At 32.5% G+C, this 23497-nt stretch overlaps 3 protein-coding genes across 15 annotated transcripts in view; 1 reads left to right on the top strand and 2 right to left on the bottom strand.

Moving 5' to 3' along the window:
• Mnb (minibrain) overlaps nucleotides 1-6097 on the bottom strand; it is a 46483-nt gene extending 40386 nt beyond the window's left edge. The window contains exons 1-2 of one of the 2 annotated variants that reach the window (XM_078177115.1): nucleotides 4243-6097; nucleotides 3840-4074 (exon numbers count right to left, since the gene is read on the bottom strand). The gene's annotated coding sequence lies outside the window, so the exon portion shown is untranslated. Of the gene's footprint in view, nucleotides 1-3533; nucleotides 3672-3839; nucleotides 4075-4242 lie in introns of those variants that run through there. The other variant, XM_078177116.1, reaches the window with a different exon arrangement.
• A 2167-nt stretch (nucleotides 6098-8264) lies between these two features.
• Nucleotides 8265-12884, top strand: LOC144478652 (poly(A) RNA polymerase, mitochondrial). Of its 9 annotated transcripts, none has more exons than XM_078196747.1 (8): nucleotides 8831-8951; nucleotides 9264-9460; nucleotides 9529-9627; nucleotides 9904-9981; nucleotides 10082-10517; nucleotides 10615-10697; nucleotides 11090-11374; nucleotides 11448-12884. In XM_078196747.1, exons 4-8 carry the CDS (start codon nucleotides 9969-9971, stop codon nucleotides 12869-12871), a joined length of 2241 nt encoding a protein of 746 aa, XP_078052873.1. In that variant the 5' UTR covers nucleotides 8831-8951; nucleotides 9264-9460; nucleotides 9529-9627; nucleotides 9904-9968; the 3' UTR covers nucleotides 12872-12884. The 9 variants fall into 9 exon arrangements, with proteins under 9 accessions (XP_078052865.1, XP_078052873.1, XP_078052871.1 ...); XM_078196745.1 differs by having other exon boundaries at nucleotides 10064-10517; XM_078196739.1 differs by lacking the exon at nucleotides 9529-9627 and adding an exon at nucleotides 8265-8596 and having other exon boundaries at nucleotides 8689-8951; nucleotides 9904-10517.
• Nucleotides 12885-16478: 3594 nt separating this feature from the next.
• On the bottom strand, nucleotides 16479-21901 carry LOC144478651 (uncharacterized). 4 transcript variants are annotated; one of them, XM_078196735.1, is made up of 8 exons: nucleotides 21810-21901; nucleotides 21429-21521; nucleotides 20856-21173; nucleotides 19968-20618; nucleotides 18943-19744; nucleotides 18719-18773; nucleotides 18603-18632; nucleotides 16479-18439 (listed from the first exon to the last, which is right to left on the bottom strand). In XM_078196735.1, the coding sequence occupies exons 3-8, from the start codon at nucleotides 21155-21157 to the stop codon at nucleotides 17529-17531; spliced, it is 2751 nt and encodes a 916-aa protein (XP_078052861.1). In that variant the 5' UTR covers nucleotides 21158-21173; nucleotides 21429-21521; nucleotides 21810-21901; the 3' UTR covers nucleotides 16479-17528. The 4 variants fall into 4 exon arrangements, with proteins under 4 accessions (XP_078052861.1, XP_078052862.1, XP_078052863.1 ...); XM_078196736.1 differs by having other exon boundaries at nucleotides 20856-21161; XM_078196737.1 differs by lacking the exon at nucleotides 21429-21521 and having other exon boundaries at nucleotides 20856-21161; nucleotides 21810-21894.
• Between the last annotated feature and the right edge of the window lie 1596 nt (nucleotides 21902-23497).

The following is a 23497-nucleotide window of genomic DNA, read 5'->3' as shown; positions in this document are numbered from 1 at the left end:
CCCCCCCCCCCCCCCCCCCCACAATTCCGTCGCCGTGTTATGATGATCCGAAAATACGTATATAGATTTATGAAGTCGATTAAACTATATTTAGGCAAACTTGCATAATATTTCGTTGAATAAATATATTTAGTTGAATAACAAGCTTTAAAATGCTTCGACGGAAATAAATTATAAAATAATTTTCCGATGTCATGCCTATTACTTTCGGAATACATCTCGTAAGTAAGCTACCCAATAAGTCGACGGTAAACGTGTCGCCTATTATTAGATGCGTCGTTTCCGCATACGTGCACGTAGGATGCGTTATACATAATCTTGGTTAGCAAAAAGAAGTGAAGAACCCCAAATAGTCTGTTTTTTTTATCTTACTTTTCAACTGCTACTTCAACCTCCCAATGGTCCTTCGAGTATTTAAAGGAAGATTTTGGTAAGCCATAATGAAAAAATGTAATATATAATATTTCTCTTAAAAATTTCGTTACACTTTAATTTTTATGTCAACGTATAATTCTTTGCAATTATGATAATATAATAGCTATATGGAATAAAGAGCAGCAGCAATTATTACAAGGATAAATAGTAACAAAATTATTGAAATAAAACATATGTACTTGTTTAATAGTTTCAAAATGAAAATCTTACGTGTAAATTCAAAAGTTACATGAAAAAAGCTATCAAGTACAGTCTAAACAGAAAAAGATGTTTGCACAAATTACATTCAGAACAACAATCTTTCTTTCCGTAAGAAAATATTCTCATGTGAAATCTCATCCTAATACACAGTCAATCACTGACATATATATCACATCAATTAAGGAAAAATTAAGTTATTGCATAAGTAGTAAATGGGGGTTAAAATTATATACATATCTAATAATTGAAATCTTAAAATATATAAATTATATTACAATTTGATATATATGTACAAAAACTGTAGATAAATCATGTTTCTTAGCTACAGTATATTATACGATCATTAAAATCTGTGTACGCGTAATATAATACAAAAATTGTACTTATTTTGTAATAGCAAATAATATTCGTTATATATGATATAATTAATACTTTATCATTTCTTGTATGTACAAATGTGTTTCCTAGTAATAAAAGCAGGAAGCACAGACAATTAATTTATACTATACTGCAGTTGCGAAATAGTTGTTACACAAATGACATAGGAAAAGAAGAGATCAAGCGATGACGAATGTAATTATATGTACTTGAAATTTTCATATAACTATACAAATCTTTATGTAAGTAATTTTAATATAAGTAATTTATTTTTCATATATTACAAATGAAAAGACATCCCAAAATATGTTTCATCTTGCTAGGAACTGCAAAGTATATTACCTCACTATATCCTACACAGTAAATAATATATAAATGACTTGATTTCATACATTAATTGTAAGCTTTAAAATTTCCTTAATTAAGAAAATACAATTACGCGTTTTACACCATTATTTCAACTTAATTTTAAATTACATTATCTATTAGTAATTGTATATATAAATATTTCAAAATGATTCTTGATTCTATAACACTGTACATGTAATTTCTCCAGGAATTGTAATGTAAAAATATTTTCTATAAGGAAAATTTGGTATATATAAATGTAATTTTAATTTTGTAATATACAAAACATAATGACATTAACGGTACAGAGATTTTCAAAAGTTCATTATGTATAACGAACCCTATAAATATATATACATATATATATACACACAAATTAAGTTTACATAGCAAATATTTTAATTACTAGCCAATTTAAATCAATGTTAATTTTTAATTTTACTATATTAACTATTTAAATCTGTTAAAACAATCACTTAAATACTATTAATCTTTCTTAAATAGTATTTAGTAATATTTATTGCCTCAAAATCTTTGGAACTACTTTTAATTCACTAAATGAAACAAGTCATTCCATATTGTAGCGAAGTTCTTACAAACTCTGCACAAACCAATCTAGAATAAATCAGCAATTTTGTGATGTAAATGTAACACACATTTCCATATATATGCTAAATACTTGTGAAATCAATTCGATGTACTATAGATCCAACACTCTTTTAATAATTGCAACTTCTTCTTCTTCAATTAACATCAACGTAAGTTATTGATTTGTGGTATGTAACCTACAATACAAACTTATAACAATGTTTTAATTTTATATCTACAATATTAAGCACAACTGCATTTGAAGCATCGTCTAAATACTGTTTTTAATACTAACACATTCTATATGAATTAAAGCCACATTTGTCAAATATTGTTTGATACATCTCATTACCAAATTCTAGCTACACTTCTATAATTTTAGAAATGCATCGTATACTGTTATATTAATTAATCTAGAAAAAAATATTTAACAATACATACCTATTTGTGATTTTAAAATAACTTTTGACTGCACTTAATTATTTAAATATTTCAAGCTGGAATGTAATATGAAAAGTGACGGTATAAATCTAAATTATGTGTAATTATAATAGTATTTCCATATATTATTTTCAACATAACTTTTAGAAAAAATATAAATATACGTATACTTTTATGAAGTATGAGTGAAACCTCACAATATAACATTTTAAGAATTGATCATCTGGTCTTTGCCATTGTTCGTAACAATAATTTTTCTGCAAAAATGAAATCTCTTTTATTTAAAATGACAAACTGTATAACTGTTTAAATAAAATATAATTTAGATGTGTTAGAATTTAATTGATAAGCGATTATGGAATATATATCTTTTGAATTCAATGTGTTATTTTAGAAAACAAAATTGAATTTATTTTTGGTAAAGACAATCACAAATTACAAATATAAGATTGGTTATTTTCATGATGTTATCAAACAATGTAATAGACTGAAACACATTTTAATGTTTCTTACAGTATGATCATATGATTTCATTTCAATAGAACACATTATAACTTTGTTGTTGGAACAATAAATTGACCTTGAATAAGTATGTATATTCAATTTGATTCTTCATCAATAAATACTTATATTTATATTAATGGCGTATTAAATAATATCAACTTTCTTTGAATGCGACAGATATAATTTCATTGTGATACTTCTATAATAATAAAATACTATCTATAAAATCAACCCACACATTCATATAGATATTTCTAAAAATTGATTAATATCTTCTATCTCAAATCAATGATGCAATCAGTAATATAAATAATATTAAATTCAACTAAATTCATCCATCTTCCTATTAACATAGACTATTTGGCATATATAATATTGTAAGTCTGAAGGAAAGAAATAATCTATGATAATTTTTGAGGTTAAGTAGTAACGATCACTAACCTAACCTAAAAACAGATACACGTCGTATGATGTATAATGGTTCTTAATTGCACGTTTCTAGCAGTTGGAAACACACAAAAAGAAGGATCAATAACGAGAATCAACTAATTTACATAAATAAATGCGAGCACAGTAGAAAATATCATACATAATGTGCATTATGTTGAATTCATTTGTCTACTTGATGTAATACGTACGTTTCAGAATCACGGAATTCCAACATTAGAATACGTAATCTCATGTTTTAACAAGAAAAATAACAGCAATTCTAGTCTTCTGTATACAAAGGCGTTCAGCTTACTAATAATAATTCAAAGTAGAAATGAAAAATATACTTCTCGTTTCATCTACTATCCTTCCCCTTCCCCCCCTTCTCTACGCCATCCTGTTTTCTTTCCTTTCTCTCTCCCCTTTGTCCCTAATAACTATTTCAAATGTATGTATTGCAAGAACAAATGACCATATTTAAATGTAAAAATTATGAAGAAAAATTTTCGACTCACCAGGTATTTTTCATTGTCACGCACTTGGTCACGTACTGTCAAACACTTCACAAGGCTGTACAAAGCACAGATAAAGTATTTTTCTCAACAATGCCGTTGAACTGTCAGTGTACGTATAGCCTTTGAAAAATCTTTTATTTTTCCTTTTTCTTAGTTAATGTAGCACGGAATGTCCATTGTTTATTTTCCCTTGAAATTCTTGAATCGCAGTAAAAGACGTGTTTGATGCCTTTCCCTTCAGTAAACAACAGTGTGGTCGTGATAATGGAAAAACAAACAACTCGTGACTACAAAATCAAATGTTAACTGCACATATGATAAAATTCCTATCTGTGAAAAACACTAAAAAATGTTCTGCAAATGTAAGCTCGACGTATGATTCCCACGCCCCTGAAGTACCGACCGTATTTCACACGTGGACACTTGTATCTTTTCGTGAATACGAACGGTTAAAATGTCGGACTCCCACGCCACCACCTTCAGACAATTACACGTAACGGTTGACACTATACCGACACTGTATTAATGACACTATGTGTACAGTACACCACAACACAATTATTTCAAGTTATCACCGGTATGGGAGAACACCAAATGGATGAGAAACAGTAGGCATATCACGGTCTCCGTCCATTAGTCTACCTAATCACCTGTTATAAGGAAGCAAGCTGACCTCTTTCTGTTGAAATTTTATTTATTTTCCATTAGATTTTCATCATCAAGACGCAATACACTTCCGAGACACGTTGAATATTGAAGTCTTTTTCCTCAGAATGCTCTAACGTGTACTTGATTCGGTATGGAACTCCACGAAATAAGACGCGCAAACACGAGGAATGATGAAAAATGTGAATGGCTACCTAATGTTTTCAATCATTCGTTCGTACGTTTAATCGTTCATGTACGAATACGTTGAATCGGGTTTAATCGGGTCAAATCGGCTGAATTCAGGTTATGGCCATTGGGGAGTCGAGCATGCTTTGCATGACGCGGTCCAACGACAGGTATATCACGTGGTTCGGTCGCGTCCTTAGTCGCAACGTTACCGATATAGTCCTTTTCGATCGGCTCGTTAAAGATATACACCGAAGGTCAGTGTCCAGAGCCTGTCGGCGACTTCTCGCCCTGTAGATAGGCGGTTGAACGTGTTTGATTATTGGTGCGATCGAGTACGTACACTAGTAGACATGCTGCATATACCACATCATGTTCTGGCGCCGTCGGCGCTGCTGCTGCGGACGGAGAAGGCCGGAGTAATAAAACTGGCTAACACCCCCGCGAAAGCGCTGCAATGAACTCGCCCGGTTCGAAGGGTCAAAAGCACCGCGGCAAAATAATAACAGAACGCAGCCGCCACCACCGTCGCCGTCGCCACCGCCGTCGTCGTCGTGTAGGCTGAGGGGTCAGCAGCGTCGCTGCCGTTACCGCTGTTGCAAGCAACCTTCTTAAAACAAGCTGTTGCCGATACTGTTGTCGTTGTTTCTGCTGTTGCCGCCGCCGCCGCGAGAAAAACGGCGCGACGCCCCGACGCGGCGGAAAGTTGTCAAAACAGCACAACGTCGCGCGCTACTGCTGCTTCTGCCACCGCTGCTGCTGCCGCTGCTGCTACCACTACTACTACTACTACTACTATTGCTAATGCTGTTCCACCTTCTCCTCCTCCTCCTCCTTCTCCTCCTTCTCCTTTTCCTCCTACTGCTGTTGTTGTTGCTGTTACTGTTGCTTTTGCTGGTGGTTGTTCGCGGCCGCGGGTTTTGGCGGGTTTCCACGAGCGACGAGCGCGCACACCACTGGCACACACCGCGGCCGCCGTGCATTCACCTCGTCCTCACACCTTGCGCCACCGCTGTCGTTGCCGTCACTGTTGCTGTCGCCACCACCACTTTGAATGTTATCTTTGGTCTTGTTCTTAATATTCTTCTCACTTTTTCCGTTTCTGATATGTTTTTCGGAGTCAATTTTCTTACTTTCCACTGCCGTGGTCGGCTTTTACAAAGTTTTCCACTTACACTGCGACGAAACCAATCGCTTCGCCACGCTACTTTCCGACACGCGTGAAGATTACACACCCTTGAACTAACCTTACTACTGTCAGAATAACCGATTCCAACTATCGATTCACAAAATAATACATACAAACTACTTAACGTCCTTTCACTGGATAGAAGATTTGTATCCCCTAATCGCGGAGATACCGCATCACTTTCACGGGCGAACATGGAGCTCGATCCATGCCGAGTGTTTTATGAAACATCCGCAACTCCGTTTTGTGGCGCTTCTGATCTATCGTGTCCCTCTGCCCCTTTATGATTTCGTCTTTTCCATGTGGTCTTCTTCAGTTCTCAGTATTACCAACTCTCTGAACAACGCAATCTCATGGTTTCACCTTTGCATATAACGATTTTTTAAAAATATAAATTATATCTACATAGATTATTATGCAGATTTTATTTTGTTTGAATATTTCGTTTTTATGATAAATGGATATTTGTCATTTACGTCTTGTAAACTACTATTTTCATTCAATTTGTGTGATCTCATCACTGAAACCACCATTTATCAACAATAATTGTATTTATTTACAACAGAACTAAAAATTGTAATTTTACTAATGAAGTATACAAGTAAAGCATTTAAATATATATTGTTACACATTTCTACTATGTTGACAAAAATATTTTATATACAATATTATGAAAGTAAAATAATGTCTGTTCTTATGCATTGTGTATACAGAATTTTAAATTTATACTATAATCTTTGTATTAAATTATTTAATATAATAACATGCAGAACAATGATTTCAGAAATTAACTGCTATAAGTTTCATGGAATTGTTTTAGTTTAAATGAGATGGACATATCACTCGAATACATAAGTTAATAATTCAAGACAAAATATTCGTTTATTTATATAATGACACCAATCTCTGGCTTGTTTTTCTTCCTCCTTAAGGAAGTGCTTGAATTCTCATAATTTTCTTGCACATCCAATCAGAAGTGAATCTTGACTTGGCATAAAATCGTCAGGCAATCAAAGCAAAACAATTTCTGTTCCCATCTTCAACTGCTTAACGAGCTGCGGCCCTAAATCCAAAGTCGCATAGAAACTGAAGCTAGTATTGTATAAATTTCATGTAAAAATTTTAAAGATCTTTGCATAAATTTTAATTGCACATTATAAGTATGTAGGTATTTTCCTACTCACGATTATCGGGAGAAATAGCTAGACACGTGTTGCGATTAAGGCTTTCTTCATTGCACATACGAAGATAGAGCGCGAGCATTGGCGATTAGCCCTATAGTTCTAGGGATATTTCTCTAGAATACCTCAGCTTATATTTCCATTGGTCAGTGATGTTATCGTTAACCACGCCATTTATTGGTTCTTTCAGGAATTACTTTACCCCCCCCCCCGCAATGCCGGGTATGATTTGACCATATTTTCTTTTTTTATACAATAATACAAAACACATATATATATATATCTCTATTATGTACAACTTAATTTCTTATACTAAGGACTAACAATAGGAACTTTGGTATAGTCTTTGGTTTATAATGCTATCATTGTGTGCAGGAACGTTGGCCTATTGCATTAGATATTGTTTATCAAAAAGGTTGGTTTGAGGCTGTTTTTCGCACTGTCCTATTTAAACAACAAAATTCTTATTAGTACAACTTAAAACTAGGTAGGTCCCTTGCGAGGTGGTTGTAGCATTTTTTTCCTGCGTCGCAGCGGATTAAAACGAGCGCTCAAATTTTTTAAAGATATGCCTGTGTCCGTGATGCACTTTCGCGACAGGCTTCAACGACTTCATGTACCCTCGCAGTTACTCCAAGAAGACGGACACTTCTGTCTGATCGTCGCCCACGAAGAGGTCGCCAGGTAGACATAGGATCATCCGAAGACCATCTCTAACAGAATAATCTATGAGTAATGGCTACTAGCTTAAGACTGCACGGCACGTCAATAATATATATGAGACTCTTCTAGGTATAATACTCGGAGCGGTGAAAGAAAGTGTTCATGGTTAATCCAGGTCTAGCGGAGACTGATGATTTAAAGGCTAATTATGATAATAATGATGATGAAAACCCCAGGTTATGGAAACAATATTGAAGTGGAAGGAAGGAAGAATTCGTTTGAGCATATATCTCACCGCTCGGTAAAAATCGAAGAACGTATCACAGCTGTTGAAACTAGATTTTAAAAGCTGTAATGGACTGTACTTTTTCATCGACTTTGTTCCGTTATATGGGCATGTGCGATATTACTATACTGGACAAGATCTGCGGAATCATGATGGTAACAGTCTATATCATCACGAGTTTTATTATACATTTCTTAACCCCCGTATATGTGATCATTCAGGATAGATGGAGATATAGACATAGTAGACCGACCATGAATAAAACAAGTTTATAGCGGTACTACGAAAAATGTTATGTTAGATGGAACCGCTTGACGATGCGTCCATCGTACACGATCACTATTCCTAGATTATTTCTTTTCTGACTCTTACTTTTTCCATTTCTTTATTTTTTATTTAGGCAGGTTCAGGAGTATATCTTCGACTTTCTGTGTAGATTTCACGTCTAGTTGAGTCACAATGTGAAGAATTTTGTGATTTTTCGCAGTTTGAATTGCGCGAACCGCGGAGCCGGCTTCTCCGACCAAAATTTCGTAGTGTGAATGGCTACTGTCCAATTTTGTGCTGCCCTTTTTATTTATCACGTCATGTTCACCAATTGTAGGTATTGTCCTACTGACGACTATTAGGAGAAATATCTAAACTGTGGTTAAGACTTTCTTTATTACATATGTATACGTTACGCTTGTATTCCAGAGACTGAGCGTGAGCATCGGCAGTTAGCGGGAACCCCGATAGTCCTAGGGATATGTACATATTTTCCTAGCCTACTTCAGCTTATACAATAATGAGAGCTACTTTTGCAAGCTTTTTGACTCCCTAAGCTAGTGAGCACATTCCCAACCTTAATGCGCATTCAATCCACAATATATCCTGTCTCAGCAGTGAATTGTTAATCAGTCAGAGCAAAGAAAATTTCTAAATCATCCCTCACTAACGGATCAAATTGCGGCCTAGAGGTATGCAGAAGTATGTAGAACCATTCCTGTAGTGATCAATGAAAGGCTGGACTGACATGTGGCGGCCAAGCCAATAAGCATAACTAGGCTTCGTCCGCTCGTTGGTTCGGCTGTCTCGCGCCAGAATAGTTCACCTCTCATTGGTCAGTGTCTTTCGTTAATAACTCATAAACAAAACTGTGGATTGCATTTTCGCTAAGGAAAAAATTGTTTCAAATAACCTTACGAACTCCTTATTTCCCGATTGTGAATGACTTTTGAGATACCTTTAGATTTTTCAACGCACGAGAAAATAATGAGTGAATGATACAGATGCAGGTTAACTGAAGAAAAGCAAGTTACGTTTTTTGGATGTTCATGGAGCACTCTGGAAACGCTGGATTTCGTCTCTGATCTCTGATGTAACTGCAAAACAAAACTGACAAGAATAGAAGTTGTAAGACGAAAACAGTCCTTAGGTTACTGCTTTACGACACACGGAGAGAATAAAATTTTTCGGTTATAAAGATGTAAATAATTTTTTGCTGTCATGTTTAATTTATATTATTCTGTTGTCTAATCTAGAAGTTTATCATAGGTATGTTGTTTTAGTAAAATATTTAAGATTACATTTGACAAGCTGCGACACCTAATTTGGAAATAAGTAATATTATTGAAAGATGAATATTACTTGAAGGTTAGAAAATAGACCATCAATTAAAAAAATGTCTACAAAATTGTATTGTTTAATAAATTATAAAGTGGATAAAATGTTTTACTTTGCTTGTATTGTTTGCTATGCTGATGGAGCAGTATTACAAAATTAATAATAATTTATATATCTATGAAAACATAATAATATAAATAATGAAAAGTTTTTAGTATAAATAATGTTGAGAGATTGGATGTTTTAAAATTAATTGATTATATATTTTGAAATGAATTTTATACATTATATGTTTATAATTTTCAGGATGGTATATTCTTTTGCATTATCTGAACGCATTCAAAGATTCAAAACTCATTGAATTGTCAAGCATGAAAGCACAAAGTAAGCAGTGAATATTACTGAAATATTTATAGGTAATTGATGATATCAAATCAATGTGAATTGTGTTTAATGCAATTTCAAGATGATTATGCCTTACAAGGTCATCTCAATGGTAAAAAACATTTAAAGAAAGCTCAATTATCGAAATTGGCAGTTAAATCAGCTATGCAATCAACACGGTGTGAATTATGTTCAATGGAATTTCAAGATGAGTATGCCTTACAAGGTCATCTCAATGGTAAAAAACATTTAAAGAAAGTTCAATTATCGAAATTGGCAGTTAAATCAGCTATGCAATCAAAACGGTGTGAATTATGTTCAATGGAATTTCAAGATGAGTATGCCTTACAAGGTCATCTTACTGGTAAAAAACATCTACAAAAAGCTAAATTATCAGAGGCAATAGAAAGATCAATTTTCGTACATTTACCGCAATATATTCCAACAAATGTACTTCTTGGATATTTTTTTAAATATGGTGCAATTGCAAAACATAGATCTAGTAAAAACTACCTTATAATTGAATTTGCAGACAGGTATTAAACAACTTTTTTATTTATTCACTATTTATATATTATTTTCTTTTATTGTCAATTTTTGTTCATAGTCATAACCAGTCTTTTGATGTTGTAGGGTTTCTACAGATGCTGTATTAAGTAAACCAGTGTGGATAAATAATATAAAACTCAATGTACAGAGAAGAATACTACACAGCAGTGAGTATTATTATTGGGTATTATAATATCTATACATGGTGAATTAATAAGAACTTATCTAAAATCATTCTTATCGATTACATCACATTATTAGAAAAAGTGCATTAATCTTAAACAAAATTTAAGAATCATTTTAATGTCTCAGAAAGTTAGATTTGTATTTACCCAACGAGCCTTGACCTTGAAACATTATATATTTCGTTTTGATTAACTTTTTTATACGTTCAATAGATTGTAACTAATCTAGATATAGTTTTTATTCATTAATTCAATATAATTTATCGTCAATTTACTTCTTGAAATATACTGTTTTACTTGAATCTTGAAACTTGTTCTTGATAAATATTTCTTGTCGAATGTTTTCAATATAATTATTTTCGTTTAAACTTTAGGAAGTCCGAAAGTAATGAAACCCATAGGAAATGAATGCCCAATAAATTATGATAATATAAAACACATACTGGAAGAGGAAACTTCATATGATGATCAATTAACAGCTTTTTTAAATGCAACTCAACTTACTGATGCTGAAATTGAAACAAAATATGAACCTATTTGTATTCAGTTGGATAAGTTATTTAAAATAGTATTTCCAAAATGTAAAACATATAAATTTGGATCCACTCAAATGGGCTTGGGCTTTAAAGGATGTGATTTAGATATATATATGGATATCGGTAGTTGCTTTTAATTTTATTATTGTTTTTAAGACAATGTTAACATCTTATATTAATAAAATTTTCATTTCAGGTGAACCCATAATAAGTGAATCTATGAATACCTCAACAGGTATATCTATGCAAAAAATTTTTAGGGAAGTTAAAAGTATTATGTATAGAATGAATTCGATATTTTCTAATATCATACCAATTCCAAAAGCTAAAATACCGATTATAAAATTTTGTTATGTTAAAACGAACATCTCTTGTGATATATCATTTAAAAACAGTTTTGGTATATATAAAAGTAATTTAATGAAATTTTGCATTTCGCTTGATACCAGGTTAAAGCCATTAATTATGGTTATTAAGTATTGGGCAAGAAATTTTAAAATATCTAATTATGCCTTACTTTTGTTAATAATTTTTTACCTTCAACAACCATTAGTAAAAATTATTCCTCCGTTACTTGAATTACAGAAAACTTGTCAACCACAAATTATAGATGGGTGGCAAGTTAATTTCGATGAAAATATAAAATTATCACCAATTACGAACACAAGTAGCATTCCGGAACTTCTTTACGGTTTCTTTATCTTCTATTCAACTTTTAAATTTAAATCTCAAAAAATATGTCCACTCGATGGGATGGTACATACGGAATCTGAATTTACGAATGTAGAAAATTTGCCACAATGTATGGATAGATACAAAGCATGTTTGACAGGAGACGAGAATTTAAAGTTAAAAGTAAATAGCGGTATGTGTGTTCAAGATCCCATAGAACTTAATCATAATGTTACAGCAAATACAGGACAGTCAACGTTGAAAACTTTTGTACGGTATAGTATGATTGGTGCCGCAATCTGCACGGAGGCTAGTAAAAATAATTACAAATACTTTTTGAATCGTCTTTTTAGTACAGACATAAATGAAAAATCTATAAGCAATACGTTCACTATTACAATTTATTCAAATCGGCAAAAAAAAGTAAATGATGCAAAAGAACCAACAACGGAGAAGAATGATTGGTATTATAACACGGTTTTTAATATAGTGAAAGAAATTTTTGAAAAAGTGTTGAAAGTACAAGTTGTTGTTTTAACTGCTGATGTAGAAGCAAAACAACAAAAAATTGAAGTATTATCAGATGTACACACGGAAAAATATAAAAAACTTATATTTCATTGCATTGGTTCGGTTTGTACATGGCGTAATAGAAAAATCAATAATATCATTTTAGATCCTAGTGTAAGCTGTTTAGAAAAAGAAGCTTTTATATCAGATCAAACGATAATGGATCAAGAAAAAGAGAAATCAGCAGACGATGTAAATTTAGATTTTATGTGTACACTTGAGAAACAAGTAAATCCTTTAAAAGTTATCTTAAGTGTAAGTAATCGAAACACTGATGAGCATATTTTTCAAGAGTTGACATACTTTGCAAAGAATAAATTACTTGAGATAATAAAACAAACATTAGCACATATACAACAATATGACAAGTGTTATTAAAACGTGTATATATGTTGCGAACATATATGAACGCATCATAAAGGACCAAAAGTACTACATACTTGCTAAAATAACTAGACATTGAATTTCCTTTGTCAATAGAAAATATGTTTTTTTTTAACATTATGATGCACAATAGTACAAATACCTATTTAAGTTTTTTTTTTCCATTTTAGTGACCTTCTGTTAGTGACATCTATAAATATTTGTAAATAAATATCTTTATATTTAATATATCAAATGTAAAATACTGTATTATTTAACACAACAAATTATGATAAAACATCCTTTAGCAGAATAACCTTTACAAAATTAAGCTTACTAGATGTAACAATGATTTGATTCTAAATATTTAGATATTTATATAACTTATACGACGTCTGTTTTTTATTTTAAGAAATTGTATAAGTGAAATAACGACATTGGGTTAAAAATTAAAAAATAATTATAACAAGTTGATTGACAAGTGAACGATGTTCTGAAAATTAAATGAATTTTCTGATATATAACATTCAAAGTTATGTATATTTAACATTTAGAACAAATAAAACATTTTCAATGAAAATGATTAAAAATGTATTGTAATTATAAAACTTAAAATTTTAAATCAGTAAAATACGTATGTATTGTCCATCGTTCACTTAATGTCCCGTTGGATGGCACAGGGGCAAGGGGAAGTGGACCACCCATTCCCATCTCTAACTTGAGAATAGTGCATCTGTGAGACGTTTGTCACGCTCGTTTAAACCATGCGCGTTATTTAGCGATTGAGGCGTTCGATCGTGCGTTCAATGTATCTTTGAGAATACTATATAAGTGTGTGTGTGTGATTCTCAGCGTGCGATGCGACGCACGGACTGTTTGTATCAATTATTAAAGCATATTAATAAATAGTAATGTAGTGTTTTACATCGCCTCCTTTATCAAGGTTATGGGCCCAGGAACGTTTTTGGTAAAGAAATACGTTTGAGTAATATGGAAAACGTACTTATTAGAAAAAGATATACGTAAGTGAGGTTACAAACAATAAAATGGTCAGTTCAATGCAGTCGCAAAATCGGATTGACAAATTAAATGGAGATAACTACCGATCGTGGATGTTTAACATGAAGATGATCATGTTCCAGCGCGATTTGTGGGAACACGTTACAGGCGAAATAGTAAGACCAGAAGATCCTCAAGAAAGAATTAAGAACGAATGGCACTGGCTACTATTGCTCTAAGTATTGAGCCAGAGCATCAAACTCACATTACAGATTGTAATCAGGCAAGTGAAGCGTGGGACATTTTGAAAAAGGTATTTGAACCAAAATCGAGGCCAAGGATATTAAAGCTAATAAAACAGATGGTATCAATAAAGCTGGAAAATGAAGAAACTATGATGTCGTACTTATCACGTATTAAGACATGTAGTGATAGCTTGAAGGAAGCTGGTCACAAAATCAGTGGCGATGACTTGGCTTATACCATGTTATGCGGGTTATCTGATAGCTATGAAGGAATCATTATGGCATTAGCAAATCTGGATGATTCGAAATTTAAGTCATCAGAAATAAAATCTATATTGCTAAGTGAATACGACAGACGAGCAGCAAAGGAACCAGACAATGCTGATGAACGAAAGAAGACATATTATCAGCAAACCCAGAAAGCATCAGTCCAGCAGAAGAATTATAAGAAAGAAGAAGGGAAGTGCTTCAAGTGTGGAAGACCAGGACATTTAGCAAGTAACTGCTATTCAAAAATTCAAAATACTAAGAAAAATAGAAGGTATGGTACACAAAATCAACGCAAGTCTAACGATGTGGTTCTGTTAGAATTAAATAATATACAATTAGATGATTCCTGGCTAATTGATAGTGGTGTAACACATCATATTTGTAAACGTAGAGATTGGTTTGTGAATTATAAGTCGATAACTAATAAGACAATTTATTCAGCCAGTAATGACTCGCAGGATAACTTAGAAGTAGTAGGCATTGGAAATATTAATATAAAAACTTATGTAAATAATAATACTGTTGATATAACATTGTACAATGTATACCATGTTGCTAATGTTAGATCAAACATAATGTCAGTATCGCAAATAGAAAATAAACAAAAGAAACTGATAATCGATAATCATAAGTTAAAAATATGAAATAAGAGTTTTAGGAATAGTATCTTATATACTAGGCATAAGCGTTAATCACACAGAGAAAACTATGGAACTATCACAATGTTCATACATACAAAAGTTATTGAAAGAATACAACATGGAAGAATGTAGAATAGCTGAGGTGCCGATTGAACCAGTTTTAAAATTGTCACGACACGATTGTCCTATAAACGAGGACGAAAGAGAGGAAATGAGAAATATACCTTATAGGCAATTAATTGGTTCATTAATGTATATAGCTTTAGCGACACGTCCAGATATAATGTTCGCGGTATCTAAATTAGCACAATTTGTATCGGATCCAGGCAAAACTCATTGGGTACAGGCGAAAAGAGTATTAAGATATCTTTACGCAACCAAGAATAAGGTGTTAACATATAGTCAAGGAAATAACAAAATTGAGATATTTAGTGATGCTGATTGGGCAGCTGATATTGACGGTAGGCATTCGTATAGTGGAATGGTGGTATTTATAGGAGGTAATGCAATATCTTGGAAAGCAAATAAACAAAGGTCAAATATCTACTTCTACAGTGGAAGCCGAATATATAGCTTTAGAGAATGCTGTAAAAGTAGCTATGTGGATGAACATGTTGTATAACGAATTCGAACGATCATTTAGTATGAATGTACCATGTAAGCCATACATCATCAGATGTGACAATACATCGGCAATAGATTTTACTGTAAATAGAGTAGAAAGTTCAAAGTTAAAGCATATAGATATAGCGTATCATATCACTGGAGAAAAGTATGAAGGCTTAATAAAATTACAATATGTTTCATCCGGTGATAACGTGGCTGATATTTTTACGAAAGCTTTACCGTATAATGTAATGTTTAACCATGTCATAAGACTGAAGTTATGCGAAGAGAAAGATGCGTACGATCAGCGAGAGTGTGACAAAAGTGGGGGATTGTGAGATGTTTGTCACGCTCGTTTAAACCACGCGCGCTATTGAGCTATTGAGGCGTTCGATCGTGCGTTCAATGTATCTTTGAGACTACTATATAAGTGTGTGTGCGATACGACGCACGGACTGTTTGTATAAATTATTAAAGCATATTAATAAATAGTAATGTAGTATTTTACATCGCCTCCTTTATCAGTATCCTTACCACTTTTCTTGCATTCGCATGACATTCAAGTGAGGGATGGACATTACATACGTGCGTATATATATATATACACATGTTAACATATTTTGATTAGTTAAAAAATAGAAATGCAAATCCCTATATACTAATGTTTTCTACAAATTCGGCTATGTTATATTATTATATAAGGTGCAAAAAAATTCTTGCATTATCAATAAAACTAAATTTATTTAAGTATTTTCAAGGCAACAAATATTAAACGTAAAAATACAACTTATACTCATTTTGCTGTAATGTTATTTTGTTTGTTGTTTAACAACGAATCTGGCAAGATCTGTTATAGTTATACTTTGTACTTAAGTATAATCTATATAAAAAAGTGCTTAAAAGATAGACTTCAAACATGCATTTATTAACATATTCGACTTTTAATTTCGTCGTTAAAATTATGTAGCACATATGTTAATAAATTGTTCTAAAAAACATAGGTAAACACTTTTTACATTCTTATTTGAAAATAATATTTTTAAATAAAATATTTTTTTTTAATATTTTAGCTTTTGAATTTTAAAACCTAGCTCTATATTTAATATCGTTTCTCTTTATAAAAATGTTTACAATCGAAACACAATATTTAAGTAATTTTGTTCATTCAATGATTCAATTATTAATATCATATTCTCTATATATTTCGTACTTATTTTATAAACGTACATATCATGAACCAAGGAAAAATGTGTGATTACAGAATGATATTTCTGTATATATTGCTTCACTTTGCATATTTCGGTAGATTTGTATTCTTACGTGGTAATTGAACTTAATAATTTCATTGACAAATTCAAATTTCATGTTCTTTTAGTTTTCATATGTAATGCTATAACAAATAAAAATTTCCATGTTCGTAATTATTGGTAATTCCTAATTATTTTAGTTTTACATATGAAAACAATTTTTATACGAGACAAGATTATAACATGTAAGGCGCATCATTCATAAAGTTTGTACAGTTATCATATAGTTATACACATCTGATAATCTATTATAGTACCATAAATAATAGTTGTCTTAGCACTGTTGCGTAATGTTCTATATGACGTTTAATAAACGTTATATAGAAGTTATTTCGCACTTGAATATATTTATGTACTGCCCGAATATTATCGTAAACATGGTTTGAATGTATATTTATATGTATTTACATTCATTTGTTTTTCATACGATTCTCAAATCGAATATTAACTGATACGTGAATTTAATTATAAAATGAAACAAATTAATATTTATATCGAGTTTTTAAATTTTTTTGTAAGAATAGGTCATAAATTTGTTAATATATTGGTATATTTGATTATATAATTCTACAATATTATAAATTTGTGCTTTACACAAATAATTTTAGAATTTTCCACGATATCCTCCACGGCCACGATAAGGTCTTCCTCCTGTATGCTTTCCTCTGTATAGATGTGGTTTTATGAGAGGGCTGGATCTTCCTCTCATCATTTTGCCTCTTCCATGCCAATCTGATCCTCTTTGGAATGTATGCTCCATTTCTAGTTCTTCTGCAGAATCTTCTAACATCATAGGACTTTCACCACGACTATGGTCACTTCTGTTATCATGAAAATCATCACGTTCCTTTAAGGAGTGCCTGTAGTTAGGCGAATACCTTTCACGAACGTAATGGTCGCGCATGGATCCCTTATGACTGGAAAAACTATCCCTATTTCTTATTGGTGAATTGTGATCGAGAGAAGATGCGGAGTCAACACGATGGTCACGGTCATCGTTTCTTCTAGGAGGTGATAATGTTCTACTCCAAGGTCTTTTTTGTGATGAATTACTTAAACTCCACCTCAAATCGTCAGCTTCTCGATATTTAGGCGTGTAATCAAATGTTTCACGCACATTCCAATCTAAACGATCCATAATAGGTCTTTTTTCTTCTTTATTTATATGTTGTAAATCTTGAGGATAAACTTGTACTTCAAAATCTACCATGGTAACAGTTGCTTGAACAAGTTTTGTATTTGTTTCTACTTCATCAGTTTGACAAATTTTTTGATGCATTTGTACATTCTCTTTCTTTGGAGAAACATGTTGGCCACCTTCTTCTTCTTCCCAACATATTTTACTTTTGCTCCTTTGTAAAAGTATGGAGTTTGATGAATATTCTTCTTGTTCGTTTTGTACATTCTCCTTTATAGGATCATAGAAAAATCGCCCTTTCATCTTTAAACGGGGATCTTCAGTAGGAAGTTCGCATAGAGCATGTTCACAATGGCGCAATATTTCAGGTTTGAATCCTATTACAGTAAGAAACATAAATTTACGCGGACTCCACATTACATTTTTTAAAATATTATGTGTGTTTATTTGAAATGTTGAAATTGTATATAATATATGTTTATTGTTATGTTACTATTCATTAACAAATTTTAAAGATTTGAAGTGTAGCAATATCCTTACCTGGATATAAGACTGGTAGGGTAGTAGAATCTAAAAAGTGTATAATAAAATTAAAACAAAACTTCAATGTGTAAGTGTAAATTTTCGCAACAACTAAATAAGAAATATATTCGCACCTTTTGCGGAAACAGATGCTTCCAATAGACTGGATAAACTCGTCTTTTCAAACTGCTGTAAGGTGAATTCATAAAACAAATATTATTCTTTTAGGGTAAATATAGAGTATTTAACTGCAGACTATGTGAAAAAAGCACACAAAATCTGGTAATAGGATAATATAAAGCATAAAACAAAATATGTTTTAAAAAAAAATCATTGTTATAATGTGTAATGAAATTACTTTTGTATCAGAGATGACTGGTGGTTCAGGAGTCTTTAGTCGTTCCTCTTGCGAAGCATGATATCCATTATAAGAATCTCTAAAACTACGATCCCTGTAGGTTGGAGATATTTTCTCTTTGGATTTATTTGAAAACTCAAAATTTTGACTTGGTGACTGTCGTGTAGTAGGAATGCCGTGTGATGAATTATATGTTGTCTGTGGGTGCTCCATAGACCCTGCAGCAGGTTCTGGTTGTGGTGATGATATTGGTGCTGGAAGAAGCGGTGGTCGATGCGAAGGTTGAATTGAACTTGTATTTGGTTGATTGTACATTACTGGGCCAGAAACATATTCAGTTTGAGGCAACGGAAGTAAGGGTACAGCTTCAAAATTCATTGGTTGAGATGAATTTTCGAAGTTCATGAATGGGCCACCTGATGCAACACCTGATGACATTGGTGGTGGTGGTGGTGGTAATCCAGCTTGATGCATATAAGGCGGCATCGGCAATGGTGGCCTAGACTCCCCTTCTGGTTGATATGGAACAGTATTCATCAATGGTGCTATACCATCCATTGTTGGAGGAGGTGCATAACCAGTATTTATATGTGTTGTTACTATTGCTTCATTTCTGAATTGTCTTGTAAGTTCATTAATAAAAGGTGATCGTTTTCTTGCACGACGCTCTATTGATCTACTCCGACTTCTACTTCGGCTCCGCCGACGTGGACTGTAACGTCTAACCGGAGAACGGCTCACTTTTCTTCTAATGCGTTCCATACTGCGGCTTCGTTGTCGATCTCGTGATCGACTTCTTCGGCTTAACAATTTAAAAGTTGAGTTAAAGTACTCTACTCGGTAAGTTACAAATTTATTAAAATTTTTCTTATAATTTTATAAAAATACGATTCTTACATAACATTTGGATTGTATAAAGTCATATTTTACAAGAAAAATTGACAAGGTATATATTATTCTCTTATTAAACCTACAATGAAAGTAAAGAAAAATATGATATACATTTTAAAATCTTGTCTTCTCACCGTTCATGTATATTTGTACGTCTTCTATGTCGTTCAGCACTCCATCTTCTGTCTGCACTCGTTCTTCTTTCCCAACTGACACGTCTACCTGGGCTCCTTCGTCGATCTGGGCTGAATGCAAAAGGACTTCTACGGATACAGTTGAATCTTGGGCTTCTTCTTTTGTCAGGACTGAACCTCATTGGACTTCGATGTCTTTCGATATTCATCTTGAAAGGACTTCTACATCGGTCTGGACTTATTAATAACGGTGATTTTCGACGTGGAGAATTTAAAGAGTTTAGTCTAACCCTATCTGGAGTTCGTCGTCTTAACGAATTTCCTCCTTGACGGTCTAAGCTCCTGCGTCGTTCACGACTTCTGCGCATATGCATCTGTGTTTGTTCTAAACTTTGTTTCTCTGCTATACTCTGAATAGCTTCAACTTCTGTACCAGGGGGAACAACATTATCAGAATCTAATAAATGCTTGATAGCTTTTTCCTTTTCAGCTAAAAGTTTACTTTCATTGTCCCTTTTTGTACGTATTTTGTCTCTTTCTATGTCCTTTGTGCTTTTGGAAGGATCACGGCGTACTTCTTCATGTTTTTTCTCTTCTCTCTTTGGCCTTTCACGATTATAAGATCCTTTGTAGTCACGACGATGTCTGTCCCTATAAGTAGGCTTGTAATCATTCTTTCCAACATAATACTACTTATTTAAGGGAAAGTATACTTTTAAGTATGTCAAATAGAATAAGGTGACAAAATAATATGTAGTGAAAGTTATGCACAACCAAAGTATATGGGATTTGAATTCTAATATTATTTTAGTAACACTGTATGACAAATTTAGTTAATCTGCAATAAATAATAACAGTTGGGATATTATTCTATGTTATTAATGCTACCTAGAAGGACGTTTCTGATCTTGTTCCTTTATTTGAGAAGTTTTGGGTTCAGCTTCTTTCTTTTCTTCATCACCTTCCCAAGCATCAACAACATCCAAGCCTTCCATGAAATCTTCATCATCAAGAAATTCTTGAAGTTCTTCGTCTGGAATCTCTTTTAAACCTTCAATTGCACGCTGTACATCTTCATTTGTACTCTTTAATGTAGATTCTTTTTTATCAACACTTTGTTTTTCCATCATTTCATTTTGCACATTGTTTTTGACACTTGTATTTTTCATTTTTTTGGATGTATCACACATATTTCTGAAAGATTAACTAAATAACTGAATTAATGAAATAAATGGCATAAAATATCATTTTTTTTTTTGTACTGATAAGATCACATAAAATATTTTACAAAATTGCTTTTGTGGTTATTAAAACTGAAATTGATTACAAATATGCCAAAATCTATATAGTGTTTCTATATTAATCCTGAGTTTTGAAATTCGTGTAAGTGGACCCAGCAAATGTATTAAAATTAACCATACTGTCGAGCAGTATCGATGTATTAAAACAAATTATACTTACATAAAATTCACATTATCAGGTTTATTTGGGCTAAGTAAAATTATACTGATTTTTCAATATATTGAATCTCAAATAATAAACGCACCTCTTAACCTTTCGATAAAACATATAAAACTGATATTAACACTTTCATTACGTAAGTCGCATTATCTTTATTTAGAATCAAAATAATTTAAAAAATTGCACATTCCTTTATTTTCCGAAGGCGATTATCATACATTCCTTTTTAAAATTGAGATTAGTTGCTTGCTAGTAAGCTGATTTAATGGATAACGTAGGCACTCATTGTTAATAATATTTAGTGCAATTACGTATGCAACATGTGGCATCAATAATCCTATTAATCTATATCGATAGTAGGAGAAATGAATAACAACTAACTTGATGCTTTTTAAATTCTACTATGTAGAAATATTTGAATCCAAGATCTCCGGAACTCGAAAAGTCAACATGTACCTATTCCGCCATATTAGTTACTAACATATTTGGGGTACAGTACGCATAAAACAAGGGCATACTTGTACACAGTTTTACTCATAAATAAATTAATAAAAGAAACAATATAAGATTAAGTATTTTGATAAAAAAATGTTTAATTGACATTGTATGATTTCATTCATAACTTATTTTCCAATTCTCGACTAATATCAACTTATCCTTGTTTCGTGCTTATTCATTTGTCATATTCATAATAAATAAATCAAAATTTAGAGAACAAAATAGATGAGGCTACATGGAATTAAAATAATTTTTAGTTCAATATTATATTCAAAATATTTAATTTTAGATATTTATTATTATACTAAATCTTTAAATTTCATTATTTTATTGAAATCAACACTTAATATTATAACTAATTTTCTTTTTGAATGTTCATTATCAATAAGGGCTGTTATCATCGAATGTTGAAATTAATAGCTAATGATTCTGTCTTTAACTTTTGAAGCACTTGTGGACTGGCTTTAACTGTAAAAATATTGCAATGGATGTCTCTTCTGGTATGCATATACACATATATGTAACAGAGGTATGTAGTATTGAATGAATACTTTATGTATGTATAATGTATAGTTATATTATAAACTTCACTATGATCTACACCTAATAGTAGAGTTTGTTTCTTCAGCTCTTGACTAATTTCTAAGGACTTAAACAAAATATTTGTAATATTAGTTTTTGCTTCATTAAAATCTATGAGTTTCTTCAACTTTTTGACTAACATAACTTTCTGGACGTAGTGTCTCGTAATTTAGAGAATTGATTTAGAGTTTTGATTATACTATTGTTGCGTATTGTTTGGTAGAATTTGGGGATTTTTGTGGGTTTAGGTGATCGCTTTTAGCCCGACAAAGTGCTCTGCTCTTCATGAATTTGTGTGAAAATAAAATTACTTCATTTTCTGAGCTCTAAGATGTGTATCCTCTGATCTCACTACATAATACCCGACGTTTTCCGTGGAATTATTAATGTCTTTCCATCTTCTTTTCCCGTCCACCCTTCTTGGCCAATAGGAAAATTGAAGTACCTCAGCTGAACGCTTATTCATCGGATGTCTCGCCTTCCGGTTGCAATTTGATGATGATTGGTGGTGGTATTGCCGCGATAGTGCGCACACGAGGGTGAGGATACAGTGATGTCTCACCATATTGCGCTTTTTTATCCCCACCATTTTAATGCGCATCCAGCTTCGTGCAGCTGGTTTAGGAAGAGAACAGATGATGATCGAGAGAGACAGCACGAAAGCAGCGGGTACTATGCGACTGTACCCACGGACGAGAAACCTAGCCGTCTCACTTATTCGTGCTTGCGATCTCACTCTTTTTACGCATCCTTTTGCCAGGTACTCTGAAACACTAGGTGCGATATTTAACTTGTACTTTTCGCCAGTGGTATACCACCACCCATCACGAATACGAATATAAATGCTATATCTTTCTGATATCCTCAATACAAAAGCTAATATTAGAATAAAATATAATGTTATACAGGGTGTTTCGAAATTACACATACTCCGGGAAATAGGGGGTTCCTGACGCCTTTTCCTTTGCCGAAATGCAATCCGCGGCTTT

The sequence above is a fragment of the Augochlora pura genome, chromosome 3, assembly GCF_028453695.1.
Source record: "Augochlora pura isolate Apur16 chromosome 3, APUR_v2.2.1, whole genome shotgun sequence".
Lineage (NCBI taxonomy): Eukaryota > Metazoa > Arthropoda > Insecta > Hymenoptera > Halictidae > Augochlora > Augochlora pura.
The sequence above is the reverse complement of the archived record's forward strand: the minus strand, read 5'-3'. Positions and strand labels throughout refer to the sequence as shown.